Source organism: Oryza glaberrima, chromosome 1, assembly GCF_000147395.1.
Source record: "Oryza glaberrima chromosome 1, OglaRS2, whole genome shotgun sequence".
Classification (NCBI taxonomy): domain Eukaryota; kingdom Viridiplantae; phylum Streptophyta; class Magnoliopsida; order Poales; family Poaceae; genus Oryza; species Oryza glaberrima.
In genome coordinates this window covers 30,510,891-30,525,897 of record NC_068326.1, presented here as the reverse complement: position 1 = coordinate 30,525,897, position 15,007 = coordinate 30,510,891, and the positions used below count along the sequence as shown (strand labels likewise).

The window sequence follows — 15,007 nt, the reverse complement described above, 5'->3', positions numbered from 1 at the left end:
ATCTGTCTCGGTTAAGAAAAAATATCTGTCTGTCTTACCTTATCCTGCAAGAAAAAATAAATTCACTAGTAATCAGTTGCGGGAATACGTCAAGCAACGAGCCGGCCGTCATTAAAGCCCGTAAACCGATTGGGCAAGGCTGCCTTCGCCCCTAGGAAATTTCCTGGGCGCGACTGAAGCTGAGAGAGCCTGAGACCATGTCTGAATACAGGGGTAAGATTCAATACGCCGTTATATCCTGGAAGACTGAAATCATAATCTGTACTCAGCTTTTTAATGCTTTATAATCTCCACGAAAGAACATCATCAGTTCATCACCATTCCGTGATCATTCTGCGTTCTCGCACGCGATGAAAAGGAAAACGCCATTACAAGGTGATAAGTGTACTAACCATATCATAGTCGCCGTAAGGAAGCCGATGCAAGAGTCAACCACCGGAAGACGAGAGGACGAGAGAATAAACATAAGCAACAGGAGGACTGACATGTTGGTCCTACACGTATCACCGGCCACGATTAGAGATCAAAGAGCCATTAAAAAAAGATGGGAAAACGACGCCGGCCGACTGTCTCCAGCTGATCGACCACTTCACTTTACTAGTTTACTATCATAAGATATATTCATCAGCAACGTTGACGTAAGCTTCCGTTCATACACGAGCTGAATTCCGGTCGCCGCTCTAATCCATTTCTTAATCCTTATGACCTCCAAAGTAAATGCTGCGAAAATAAATAAGCCTGGGGAACCTGACTTGTTCAAGCAACCGGTATTGGAGAAAGCCTTGAAGCATGCATTCAATCTGCAATCCTTCTGTTCCTTCGCAGAAACCAGGCAAGAACTGCCGGATGCAGCAACCGCCTAAAAGATAGGCGCCTGCAATTGCCTGTACCTTGGCTGGCATACATGGCGAGACTGCTTCCAAGAACCTCATAGCTCATGGACATAGACATGGACTCCCTCCTCTTCTCCCATCGCCACCCCTATTTAATCATCCATAGTTCTCTCCGTTCTCCAGCGACCACTGTTCCATCCAAGCACCCGGTGAGCTGCCGGTTTCTGTGATCTCCGTTGCTCAATCTAGTCCGTCGTACGGCATCGCCATGGATGCCGCCGACAAGGGCACCGGCGTGCAGTTCGAGGACTTCCTGCCGTCGATGGCGAGGAAGCTGGGCGTGGAGGGGCTGATCGAGGAGCTCTGCAAGGGGTTCGAGCTGCTCATGGACCCCGGCGCCGGCAAGATCACCTTCCGGAGCCTGAAGAGGAACGCGGCGATGCTGGGGCTCGGCGAGCTCCGGGACGACGAGCTGTCGGAGATGATGAGGGAAGGGGACCTCGACGGGGACGGCGCGCTGGACCAGATGGAGTTCTGCGTTCTCATGGTCAGACTCAGCCCCGAGCTGATGCAGGATGAGTCGCATAGGGCGTTTCAGTGTTGACATAATCTGATCGATGCTTGTTAGCTAGTGGAATGCAACATTATAATACAGTGATCGTTTCGAGGATTTGTTGATAGTGTGATTATGCATTTTATTTCTCCTAAAAGAAGCATAACAGTCTGACAACTCATGCTACTCCCAGTATTCACATTTTGACACGCAAATCACTACAACACCTACGGTTTATTCAGAACTAAGGTATATATTGTGTGCTGGTTATTAAGGACAGATATTTATTCCAACTTCCAAGCAGTGATCGGACGTGTCTAGTACAACAAAATTTTGGTTCCATCAAAAGAACTAACCGTACCAAGCGTCACCTGATTTAACATACATTGACACATTTATCATATGCACCATTCAACTTAGTTCCGTGGCATTTTCCCTTCGTTGTTATGAAAGTTCTACTGGAGTACCACAGAGCTCACCAATCTCTTTCTCCAGAAGTTCAACAAGATTAGCTCCTGTCCGCCTGTATATCCAACAATTTGTTGATGCATCCCAATCGAACCTAGAAGGCCCACTGCGAACAAAAGTAGACAGCCTCTTTAGCAAAAAGAATCAACATGTGTTAGAAATGCAGATTGGAGAAAAAACAGGAATTCTTATGTAGTGCTGGCTGTCGAGCAAAGTTGAGTTCTGATAAGTTCTGTTCAAAATTGACTCGTTTTGATGTATTATCATTTTGTTAACAAAGTTGAGTAGTTTAGAAGCAATTTCAGAATTAAGCTAGGATAAGAACATGCGTGCAAAAGAGTTTCATTTGAAATTGGCTCATTCAACTATGAACAGAAAATTAGCAAATTTGAAGATACCAACCAAGCCTGCTAAAGTAATTTTGTGTTTGCCAGTCCCATTCTTACAAATACTGAATCTTCCAAATTATTAGTCCATACATCCTGAAACTAGCTTAAACCATACTTGACAATTATCATATATATATGTAGCATAATACTGGGTTTTAATGGAAAAATTGTATAATTGACAAATAAGATGGTAATACACTTTCAGATATCTTAAAAGAGAGAAGAAAAAAGAAGCATTGAATCAGGTATGGGACGCATACAATCAAGGGACTAAATAAGATAATGGTAAATGGTATCATAGTTCCATACCTCACAGGTGAAGATAGCCAAATTTGTCTGTTTGGTGCTTGCTTGTTTACAACATATGTCCCCAACTCTCCTAACCTCAGTGTTAGAACTTGATTCTGCAATGTCAATGGAAAAGTAGGGAACATTATTAAATAATATAGTTCATTAGTAACACGTATGGCAGCAAGGAATCACATGGCACTTCATTGCGACTAACCCCATAGTCTATGTCAAAGCCATCCATCTGGAGAGAGTCACCATATTCCTAAGAAGAGTTCCAAAAGACAAATTAGCCAAAGATGTCGATTTAAGTGATATGTTTTAAGTGAAGCTTCTATTAGATGCAAAAATGGATGACTTTGACATATAGGATCTGTTACCTCGAGTTTTTCAAGCAGGTCATGTATTGTCTCATCTGCTAATTTGTGATACTCATCCTCTGGTAGTATCGACCTGCGCAATATACACAGCCGACAATCAACCAGCTACCCGACAGAATAACAATGTATGCAAAAATAACATTTCAAGGGAAAATTAACTAGGTATTAATCACCAAAAGAAGATCAAACTTTGTGCTGAACCACTTTGATAATAGTAGCTCTATAGCTATGCCAATTTCCACATTTGAGAATCTCCATAAATCTTTCTGAGCTCAGCCACTGAACTCTAACAATTACAACGATTTTGACATAATGTTTTATGATCGATTTTAGGTTTAGCAATAGCCTCCTGAAGACAACGGTACAAAAAAAAGTACCATTCTATCAAATCTGCACAAACGTAAGGTAATTCGCCCATTTCACGCACCAAACCATCCTTAAGAAACTAAACAAACGAACAAACAATTCAAGAAACAGGGAGCTAGATACCACAAGAACGGGAAATCATACCTGTGGTCCGCAGCGGACGAGCCAGGCGCATCACCGGCGGACAGATACACCGGACGAGTCGACGAGAGGGCTCTCGAAGATAGGAACAGCCCCCACGGCCCCAACCCCGAACCCCGCGTCGCGGCGGCGGCGGCGGTGGCGGCGGTGGCGGCAGAAGTCGATGTGGAGGCTTCCAGGAGGGGAGAGGACGAGACGAGCACGGGAGCGCGAGACCTCAACCGCCTTGCCGCCGTGAGGCCGAGGACGAGCTTCCGCGACGCCATCGCCGCCGGCGCGCCGTCGAAGTGGGGAGGAGGATGCGTTAACCCGGTCCGGTCGAGGATGCGGCGAGGTCGGGTCGGGTGTCTCGGGTCTACACACTGTACAAGTCCAGGAAGGCAAATATTAATTTGGGTCCTAATTGGGCCGAAGGCCCATAGGTAGGGTAGAAAATTTCCTTTTTCCGAAGAATTTTTTATTTTTACCTTTTCTTTTTCTAATTTACAGTGATATATTTTTCATTTACAGATTTGTAAAAAAAATATACTCCCCCACGCTCTAGGAGGGTTCTTTTTTTTCATAAACTGCCAAGGGAGGTTCTAATGACGTGGTGCATACATGGGGGATTGCGGTGATGGAATGCAATGTTAGATACTTCCTCTGATTCAGATTATAAGTCGTTTTATTTTTAGTCAAAGTTAAATTGTTTCAAATTTAACTAAGTTTGTCCTACAATTCTTTTGGTCAACTTACCCACAAATGTCCTTTAAGTTTTTAGACCAGCTTTCCACTTGGCGCTAGCCTTTCTCATTTTTCTGACCTTTCATGAAAGGAACAAGTGGCTTGCCAGGATTTGACTGTAGAGATGAGGGAAGTACCATAGGTTGTATCTAAACCGATTTTGTTCTCTTCGAGAAAAGGGCTCAATTGAAAGGTGCACAGCATAGAGTTATATGCAAAGCCAGCAAAAGCCAAAGCGTAGAGCGAGCGGTGGCCCAACAATGCAACAAGAAACATCCACTGGGGGTACTCGAGATCGAATCATACGCGCGCATGCCATTTGTGAAACGATAACATTTTCAAAGTGCAAGAGCCAAGAGAACATCTGATCGAGCACAAAACCGAGCAGATTCTAGCCAGTTTATTGAACTGATAGATGCTGCAAGTGGTTAACTAGTAGGCAGCATATGCAAAATGCTATTATCTAAAAAAAAAAGCAAAGTGCCAATTGGTGATTTGGGATTTTGGGATACAGATGGGCTAATCTGAGTATGATGTCATTCTGACATCAAAACATCTTTGGAGCAATAAGATCAAGTGAATTTGAAGCTGTATACGGAGTAGCATATTACGGAATTGGACTCTAGAGTAAAATTCTCATGTTTATCAGTTTATGCTTGCGGTATGCCAAGCGTGAGAAGATTCTGATCACAAAAGGGAATGCTGAAACACACCAATCTTTCTGTGGGTTCTTATGCCCCAGGAATCCAGACCGAACAATATACTACTCGTAGTCGGTTCCTCAACTGTTTTTGCCCCTCAATAAGATAACATGAGGAACCATCAACAATCATGCTGCCCCTTTGATGAAGCAACAATCATGTTCTAGAATCCATTGTCGCGGTTCCTGACTAAACTAATACTCTACTCGAACAGGCTGCCATTAGCAGCAGGCCAGCAACCAGTGCCTAAAGCTTTGGTCAGACTAGTTCGCGTGCGAGGAGCATCCTTCTGAGAATATCCTTTTGAAACTTCCAAGGACAAGGAGGAGTTGCTTGGAATCAACAGGGAAGACGCGGCTACGCATTACTGCAAGAAGCAGCCACCAACCGAATGCCGTAACCTGCAACAATCTCGTTCGGCTAGGCGTAATGCTCGCGGTCTGAACCGTCGGCGACGAGATCAGATAGAGGCCGGGGAAGAAGTCATCTCGTCTCCTCATAGTCCGACCATGATGCAAGGCACGACATTTACTCACCGACGATTGATCATTGACCTTTTGACCAAATGACCTGTGGCAACAGAACTGCATAAACCTGTTACACATACACGGAACCTGCTGTTCCAATCGAGTTGAAGAGTATTCCAGGCGTCCAGCAAAATGGACCCACCTTTTCGGTGGTTTAGGCCAAGAAGCAAACGGGCAAAGGACGGACAGATGGAGGGCTATCAGAAGCTCTAGAGAGGATTAAGAAAAGCGAAACAAAAGGGACACACACCATCATCAGAGAGGGATCAGGCAGAGGAGGAGGAGCAACGTATACAACAAGTCATTCGGTTCAATCCCCCACCCACAACATCACAACATCACAGCGCAGTTGCCGCTTGCTCCGGTGTCACACTCCCCTTGTCTCGCCTCGCCTCTTCCGTTTCACCACCACCGTCTCGGATCAAACCGGCAAACATCTCGCCTCGCCGAGAAATTCCCAAACGAGGAAGAGGGGAAAAAGCAGTTCATCCCCATGGCGGCCAACCCCTCCTCCCCGTCGGCGGGCGGCGGCGGCGGCGGCGACGTGTCGGCGTCCTCGCCGACGCTGCCGCCGGTGCGGCTCGCGGCGGCGCAGGCGGCGTCGGCGGCGGCGATCCACCCCACCTCGCCGCGGTACTTCTTCTCCTCGCTCGCGGGCACCAACGCCTCCCCGCACCGGCGCATCGCCATCGCCGTCGACCTCTCCGACGAGTCCGCGTACGCCGTCCGGTGGGCCGTGCAGAACTACCTCCGCCCCGGGGACGCCGTCGTGCTCCTCCATGTGCGGCCCACCTCCGTGCTCTACGGCGCCGACTGGGGCTCCATCCCCGTCTCCGTCTCCGACGACGCCGACGGGGAGGTCGCACCCGCGGCATCCGCGGAGGAGCTGCAGAAGAAGCGGGAGGAGGACTTCGACGCCTTCACGTCCACCAAGGCGGAGGACCTGGCGCAGCCGCTGGTCGACGCGCAGATCCCCTTTAAGATCCACGTCGTCAAGGACCACGACATGAAGGAGCGCCTCTGCCTCGAGGCCGAGCGACTTGGCTTGTCCGCTATGATCATGGGAAGCCGCGGCTTCGGTGCCTCGCGGAAGGGCGGGAAGGGGAGGCTTGGGAGTGTTAGTGATTATTGCGTGCATCACTGTGTCTGCCCGGTTGTGGTTGTTCGTTACCCCGATGATGCTGCAGGTGCCGACGGGGAGGCAGCAGGGCCAACAGATGAGCTGCACACTGTGCCTGAGGATGAACCTGTGTATCATGATGCACCTGATGTGCAGAAAGGTTTGCCCTTTTACATTGCTCAATTCAATCGCTATTAACTGTATCTGCTGATTTATCGGTTTATTACCATGAGTTGTTCGTTGAAATGATTTACTATAGACATGTTTGGAACGGAACAAAATATTAGAACCATAAATGTCATAACAGTTAGTACTCAGTAAAAACTAAGAAGCTATGTTTACTAAGCGTATCAACCTGTGTTCTTTCATATAAGATTGTAAAGGTGGTGAGTTTGATGCCCTAGTCTTTTTCACTGCATGGTTTGATCTTGTTTTGACTAGCCACTGTAGTTTTTTTAATAAGCTTTTGTTAATTATTGGAAGACACGGTAAGGATGCTGTACCTCTGTGTGGAACTATAATGTTGATTCCTTTGTTGCGGTGAACACTTGGCAAGCCGAACACCGTAGAAATTAGTAGTGGTAAGTTCAAATAAGTTCGCATATCAAGGGGATTAGGGGAATTTGCATTGTAGAACATGTTCAACTGCAATGTAAAAGTTAGTCAAACTTTGCAATTTCGCTAAAGCAATGCAAGGCTACATGACTAGAATAGTCTCTTACTCTCTTTCCGAAGGTCTAATCTGCCACAGCTTTGACTCCTTTTAAAGTAGAAATTTATTTTGTTGTTGCCTGCATGGCTGGATGGCAGGCCTTCTTCAATCAAGGGTGGTTTATGTTACTGTTACAAAGGTTTCTTTTACTGCAATATATAGTTAGAATCATGGCATGCTTTGGAAACTTAGACATACATTTTCTCCTGTGAAAATATCTTGCCATCTGTTCTGCATTTCTGCCCCAATCCTTAACTCTCCTTACAAATGAATTTCTTGCCATATTAATTTGAGTTGTTTTTTTGTTAACTATCAGTTTAATTCCTCTTTTTGTCTTATGACATGTTTGGCCCGCCTGATCAGGAATAGGATCCTTGCTTCTGTTATTGCCCTGAGATCATCAGCTATTTTCATCCACATAATCATGTTGTTACTTTCCCTTAGTTGCATTGCCTAACAATTTTCATGAAGTATGTAATCATTCAGTTGATTCATGCCACTCATCATTATCCACAGATTATTGATTTGTAACACTCTAGTTCATTACTTCATTTCCAATGACCTTATATCAGCCTAGTTACGGATGGTTCATTTCATAACTTACATCTTCTGGTATTCTCATTTGCATGTGGTTGACTGGTTGATGGAATAAATGAACATGGGGCTAGCAACCTATTTAGTTCATGACCACAGTTTGTGACAATTGCTGTTCATGAGTAATGATAGATGCTAGTTTTGTTTACTTGTCATTTTGGGCTGACAAATGGACCAACATGTGACAATAGCTGCAGGGAGTGGTGGAAATATATAGCATAAAGGCCATATGCAGGGACATTTCCCATATTCGTCAAACTATAGGTTGTGTGCTTAGTACTTATGGTTGTGCTACAAGTGGGTAATGGGCGGCTTCTTAGTTCTGGCATCTTACCGAGTCACTGGGGGTTGTCTGACATTCACATAGTGCTTGGTCCTTGTAAACGTCAATTTACTTGAACCAATCAAGTTATCTTGTTGTCCTAATCTCTTTCTATTTCAGTTCTTCATTCGACACACTTGTATAGCTAATGCACCTATCTGGCACACATATTTTCAGTAGCTTCCTTGTCTGTTGAATGCTCATGTTTGTTTTGAACTCTTACTTATATGCGATAATGTATGCCACCTGCTGTCTACTTTTGTGTTGGACAAATTAACATACAATGCTACTGGAATTGATTCCTCTGTTTCGATTCACTGCAGAAAACTGAGGTAATGCATCTGGAGCGCAAGGAAAACGTGAGAGGCTTGCCCGAGGCGATCTGTGTATTCGAACAATGCAACTACTGTTTAGCTGTTGGCCTGTTGCTTCTGTATCTTACTGGATATCATAAACTGGCTTGACCAGCAAGCTGCTTTTCATTTTGCGTGAAGTATTGGACTCTTTAGATCAGGGGAGTTTGTTGGTTTACTTTGTAAACTGATACAGTCCAGTATCCCCGTGGGTGGTGGAGAAAGGAGCTGTGTATGGGATGTTTTCGTTGGTCACGAATCCATGTTGTTTCATACCAAATCCAGGCTTCATAATGTGGCGCGTCTTGTGTTCTTGCCAAAGTTTTCTGTTTTATACGGTATTTCAGCTGCTCTATTCAGCCTGTTTTTTTGTAGTATTGGATACGTGATAACGAAAAACCCTGTTGATTGGATATCTGGAACCTGAAATCCTGAATACGTTTAGCTGCTCGAAACATGGAACATATGTTTTAGTGTATATACTCCTTTGTATAATGTTCAAACTACTTTGCTACTACGATGGATTTATCCAGACTTTGTGAGCTGTGAGTCGACTCTAAGGCCTTGTTTAGTTCCAAAGTTTTTTTTCAAACTTCTAACTTTTCTATCACATCAAAACTTTCCTAGGCTGTGTTTAGTTCAGCGTAAAGTTTGGATTTTGGTTGAAATTGAAGATGATGTGACTGAAAAGTTGTGTGTGAATGACAGGTTGATGTGATGGAAAAGGACTGAAGTTTGGATCCAAACTTTGGATCTAAACACAGCCCTACACACAGAAACTTTTAACTTTTCCGTCACATCGTTCTAATTTCAACCAAACTTCTAATTTTAGTGTAAACTAAACACTGTCTAAAAGGAAAAGGGCAAATCATACTGGTCTGTAGAGTAGAGGATAGGGGGAGATCTCCTGTAGAGGGCCAACTTTTCACTTTGGCGCCGCCGTTTCCCGCACATGCCTCTCTTTCCCTCTTCTCCGAAAGGCCAAAACAGCAACCGCCGCCGGGCACGAGAGCTACGGCGGGAGGGCGTCGGGCCGGCCATGGACGAGGGGCTGGTGTCCGTGGACAAGTTCAGCGGCGGCAGCCAGGCCTACTTCCTGACGCACCTCCACCAGGATCACACCCGCGGCCTCGGCGCGGCGGGCGGGTGGCGCCACGGCCCGCTCTACTGCTCCCCCGTCACGGCGCGCCTCCTCCCCACCCGCTTCCCGGGCGTCGACGCCTCGCTCCTCCGCGCCCTCGCCCCCGGCGCCTCCGCCTCGCTCTCCCTCTCCTCCCCCTCCACCGGCCGCGCCGTCTCCGTCGTCGTCACCGCCATCCCCGCCCTCCATTGCCCCGGTACAGTACCCACCCTCCCTCCCTCCCGAACCCGGATTCCCTCCCAATGTTGGATCGCCCCATTCCAATCACGCTGCTCATTTTGTGTGGTGCCACTGTCGTCTCGCTGCAGGTTCGCTCATGTACCTCTTCCGCGGCGATCTCGGGTGCATGCTGTACACGGGGGATTTCCGGTGGGAGCTGAGGTGCAAGAGGGCGCGGGCGGCGAAGAAGGCGCTCCTCGACGCGCTGGCCGGGGATACCGTGGACGTGCTCTACCTGGATAACACGTACTGCCACCCGTCGCTCAGCTTCCCTCCGCGCCCCATCGTCGCTGAGCAGGTCAGTTTTGCTGCTTCAGTCAGTAACGTATGGCGGCCGTGCCAATTTCTGCCTTTCTAGTGTGATGGTTTTAGTTTGGTCAGTATTCTGGACCGTTTCGGCAAAATGGTATATATATATATATATATACATTTTACTAGTACAATTTTAAGGTGTAAGGTTGCAAGTCTGAAATACGTTGAGAGATCAGAGATGTGCACTTACTCTCAAGTTTCTGCGGTGACTTTAGAACACTGGGGAGACTGAATACTGTGGAGTCCTTAGTCGCATTGACATGCATTTGTTCTATATGATTGTGTAACTTTCAGTTCTCATCCTGAGACATCAAACTGTTACAGCTCAGCTGCTGCTTATGCCTCAATAGAATCAGAATTGTGCACATGACTTGATTCATGAAGCAATTCACAGTCAGTTGTCACAACGAAAAATTTCTTGTAGCCTGTTGATGACTTGATGCTACTTAGAGCATTTCAGGCATTCAGCTATTCCACCTTTTTTTTCTTTTGCTGAAAATGGGACGGATGTCTGGTTCTGTTACCGCGGTTACTAATATGCCATCTCATAAATAAAAAGATGATATCTAAAGTTATATGCGACAATCCTTCACTGTATTCTATCTCTTTCTGTGAATAGAATCAATTGCAGGATTTATGCTATTTCTTCCAGAAGAAAACACACTTGCCTACGCATAAGTTTGTGTTTGAATTCTTCTTGCTGATATAGAATTGTAGCCATCAAGCGGTGTTTCTATTTTCTGTACTTATATTCTCAGTTTTGAGATGCAGATAGTTAATATTATTCGGGCACATCCTGACCATGAAATTATTATTGGTGTTGACACTCTTGGAAAAGAAGATCTCTTGCTTCATATATCCAGAGCACTGCAAACAAAGGTGGTACAGCTTTTCATTGGATAATCTTTATTCTACTAATCTACATTCTACTACATAATGAAATTCGTCATGACTTTCTTATATGTTTTAGTGCTATTCTATTATTCAATATATTAATTTAAACTTGCTTCAGTATTAATGTTTGTTTTTGGTTCTAGCGTTCTGACTTCTGGATAGAAGTACCAGTTTTTGCTTCAATCTAATCTGATATTCAATTTAGTTTTGAAATCTATGATAACATTGCTAATCTAATTGCTTTCTAAAACACTGTGCCTTGAATATCCGAATGCTGAAATCATTTCATCTAATTTCCCTGTCAGATTTGGGTCTGGCCCCAGCGCCTTCAGACAATACACCTTCTAGGTATTGATGACAACCAGGAGATCTTCACCACACAGACCAGCTTGACCAGGATCCGTGCCGTTCCAAGGTACAGCCTTACTATTGAGAGTCTTGATGCTTTGAACACGGTGTGCCCCACTATAGGAATCATGCCTTCTGGTATTCCTTGGCTCTGGAAAAACAGTAAAGGGAAGGCCAAGTCTGGTGTTAAATCACCAGCCAAGTCTATCAGATGCAAAGGGCTAGATGAAGGCGCAATAGAAATGGACTACGATCCCCTGTCACCGCCAAAGCTATTTGAGAAGGATTCTTATAGTCTGCCTTACTCAGAGCATGCTTGTTTTGCTGAGTTAGAGAATTTTATGCTTATAGTACGACCATCAACTGTCATAGGGATCGTCAGCACATCGTTTTGTTACGTGAATCCTCGCCACCACTTCAGTCATCTTTGTGCAGACAATGTGTATTCTGACAAGACACCTGAGAAGAACAAGGGTAAGGATATCTCAGTCTTGACACCTAAAAAAAAGGCAAAATGGTTCAAAGACTCCGAAAGATAGGAAGATCAGGATCGTGTATGGAAGCCGAGTCACAATGAAAAGGAAGGAGTGCTGTGGTGCTAAGATCGTAGAACCTGAAGAACCTATCAGTGTGGCCTGAGTTATGTATTGTCTAAGTAAAGTTATGTTCGCACCTGTAAAGATTACCAACTACTCCCTCCGTTTCAAAATGTTTGACACCGTTGACTTTTTAGCACATGTTTGACCGTTCGTCTTATTCAATAAGAATTTGTGAAATATGTAAAACTATATATGTACATGAAAGTATATTTAACAATGAATCAAATGATATGAAAAGAATAAATAATTACTTAAATTTTTTAAATAAGACGAATGGTCAAATACGTACTAAAAAGTCAATAGTGTCAAATATTTTGAAACGGAGGGAGTACTGGACCTTCTGGTGGCTAGACTGTTAAACAATAGGACAGGTTGATAGGAAGTGTAGTATCTGTGAGTAAAAAATAGTTTACACGTCTCACTTACTTACAGAGTTACAGTAGGTAAGCCTACTAATGGACTGGGTTTAAGTGGATATAGTGGGTTGGATTTCAGTGTGGGTCAGCTTTGGGCGGGTGGAAATGGGTTGCTGCACCTGATGGACTGGACTGGTTTGGATGGAGATGGGAAATGGTTTGGATTGGTTTAGTTTTGGCTGCAAAAGTTTGGTCCCAGATTGGATTCAACCCATGGGTATCCACTGGATTGGCCCCAATCCCATCGTCTCCCTGAGAAGTCGACAACCACATCGCCGCCATCGCTAGCTCGACTTCGTCGCCGGTGGCTTGCTACCTTCCTCTCCCTCCTCCGGCAAACCTTCTCCCTTCACAAAGTCCCCAAAAAATCAACCATGGCTCCGGATCTTCTGGCTGCCCACGGCAACAACGGCGGCATCAAAGGCCGTGGCCGCGGCCGCCATCATGGGGGAGAAGGGCGGGGCAACGTGGGGCTTGTGGCGGACAATGGCGGTGCAGTGGTGCGGACTTGGGGGAGAAGTCCTACGGCGGTGCAGCCGCGGTGGTCGCGGCTGTAGTGCTCACGAGCCTTGCGACGGTGAGTCGGTGAATGCGCTCGCGGTGGTCGCGGCATCCCAGCGCTGGTGAGGCTCCTTCGTTGCGGCGGCGACAACGTGGTGGCGCACGGGAGCGCCAGATGCTCCCACGACCCTGTACGAGCTCTGCAAGCTGCTCATCCTCCCGGAGCTGACCGAAGGAGGGAGGAGGAAGAAGATGACGATGCCTGTTGGTGTTCAGAGTAATATTGTGGATTTCCTTTGGGTTGGAAATGGGTTGAGAATGGGTTGAATCCATTTGTCTGCACTTGGTTTGGATTGGTTTGGGCTTGCTCTGTGAGTGGATTGGATTGGTTTAGTTTCTGCAAACTATGAATTGAATTGGATTGGTTTAGAAGTGTACTATAGAGACAAGTGAACTTGGGCGGTTTTGGTCTGGATCTCAGTCCATTAGCAGGCTTAACAGTAGGCAAGCGAAACTACTGTCACCAGCTAACTCTTGTCTGTTGTACTTAGCTCAACCTGTAGTAGGCCAGACAATTACTTGTTTGACACGGAGAGAATCAGAAACATTTTGGGCTATTTTGGATTGATGCCAAAATGTACCCTACCAATTTATTTGGTAGTTTGAATAGTAAATGTAATGGTTTGGTTTGAAGCCAAGTGAATGGTAATGCCCATGATTAATTTGGCATAATTCTAGAACTTTCTTGACTATAATATAAAATTTGGCTTCCAATTGGTATCAATCCAAATCCATTTACCTAAAATGCTATCATACCAAAATATTGGTAGTGCCAAAACATGCCTAAGTTTTGGCACTACCAATACTTTGGTAGGGCAATACTTTGGTAGGTCACTACACCAAACAAGCCCTTTCTTATTTTGTATACTTTGACAAGTGTACACGGATCAGCGATTTCAAGGTATGCATCAGCTAGTTGCTTAGCCCACAAGGTCCAGTCGAGACCACGGAATTAACGAGCAGGCTGCGCGAAACCTACAGCGCCAAAAAGTCCAACAACATTCTCCTATATCAGAAATATCAGGATCCAGCAAGCATCTCATATCAGCAAAGCAAACAAAGTTCAAAGTGTGACATACAAGTATATTTTTTTCTTCGAGCTTAACCGATATTCCCAAAGACTTGGTTGCCATTAGCCAATCCGGCGCATTCCGTGCATATATACGAACTTCAACTGCCACGAGCATATACCTGCGTCGAGTAGAGACGATGTGTCGATGAGGCATCTGCGGATCTGCCGCCCGCAGACCAAACGATGCCAATGGCGCCATGCTGTCGGTGTGAACTTTCGGCACCAGCTTTCAGCTAACATGCACGTCCGGTTTTTGGACAGTGAACAAAAGCCCCCAGGTCAGCACGCACGAGCGTGTAAAAGAGGCGTTCCAAATCGCATCTGGAAGCTGGAATCTCGACTTACTTGTAAGCAAGTGCAAGGGCGTTGGACGAACCAGTCCGGGCATATATGCCGCCGGGCCGCCACCGGCGCTGCTGCTGAATGCTGATAGTATTCCAACGTCGGAAAGCAGAACTTTCACGCTTTGCCTTGTCCTCCCAAGTACGGCTACTTGGCTAGTGGTGACAGTTGCTTAATGCTTAATTACTACCTCGCCCGTGCGGAAAAGGAACAACGGTAATCTCTGGTTCTCGATTGTCTCCTTGGCAACAGGGTAAAAGTTGTCTTAACTGAATAAACTGCCTGACTTTGGGACAATAGGTCAGTATTTTACGCGGAACTACCAGCAAAGGTCTGCTAAGATTCTTATTCTCATCCAGAACAGTGGACTGGACCCTGTCACACTGTGACACTGGTCCGTCGGTTTGATCACCCGGCCGGCCCCGGCTGCCCCGACGGATCAACGACGCACTCACGCACCCACCACGCCGCGCTCTGGCAAGAAACACGCGAAACGCGCGGCGGCCGTATCACGCGAATTTCTCAGCCGTGAAGAGAGAAAAATGAGTGTCCGGAGCCGACCTTGCGCGGCCGGGTCGCTGTCTCCGCGGGACGGGGTACGTTGGCTTCGTCGAGAAGAAAACGAATCGAACA

At 46.0% G+C, this 15,007-nt stretch overlaps 4 protein-coding genes across 4 annotated transcripts; 3 read left to right on the top strand and 1 right to left on the bottom strand.

Moving 5' to 3' along the window:
• The first annotated feature begins 777 nt into the window (after positions 1-777).
• On the top strand, positions 778-1,503 carry LOC127774138 (calcium-binding protein PBP1-like). The gene has a single exon (XM_052300424.1). The coding sequence runs from the start codon at positions 1,102-1,104 to the stop codon at positions 1,435-1,437; it is 336 nt and encodes a 111-aa protein (XP_052156384.1). The 5' UTR covers positions 778-1,101; the 3' UTR covers positions 1,438-1,503.
• A 62-nt stretch (positions 1,504-1,565) lies between these two features.
• On the bottom strand, positions 1,566-3,763 carry LOC127774127 (frataxin, mitochondrial). The gene is made up of 5 exons (XM_052300413.1): positions 3,422-3,763; positions 2,912-2,984; positions 2,749-2,796; positions 2,553-2,647; positions 1,566-1,960 (listed from the first exon to the last, which is right to left on the bottom strand). The coding sequence occupies exons 1-5, from the start codon at positions 3,682-3,684 to the stop codon at positions 1,831-1,833; spliced, it is 609 nt and encodes a 202-aa protein (XP_052156373.1). The 5' UTR covers positions 3,685-3,763; the 3' UTR covers positions 1,566-1,830.
• A 1,856-nt stretch (positions 3,764-5,619) lies between these two features.
• LOC127774119 (universal stress protein PHOS32-like) lies at positions 5,620-8,764 on the top strand. The gene is made up of 2 exons (XM_052300401.1): positions 5,620-6,649; positions 8,441-8,764. Exons 1-2 carry the CDS (start codon positions 5,863-5,865, stop codon positions 8,446-8,448), a joined length of 795 nt encoding a protein of 264 aa, XP_052156361.1. The 5' UTR covers positions 5,620-5,862; the 3' UTR covers positions 8,449-8,764.
• A 133-nt stretch (positions 8,765-8,897) lies between these two features.
• LOC127774109 (uncharacterized) lies at positions 8,898-13,535 on the top strand. Its single transcript, XM_052300390.1, is given in 5 exon segments — positions 8,898-9,807; positions 9,920-10,128; positions 10,914-11,021; positions 11,342-11,884; positions 11,886-13,535. Coding segments are annotated over 5 exon segments (1,383 nt in total). The 5' UTR covers positions 8,898-9,422; the 3' UTR covers positions 12,024-13,535.
• The last annotated feature ends 1,472 nt before the right edge of the window (positions 13,536-15,007 follow it).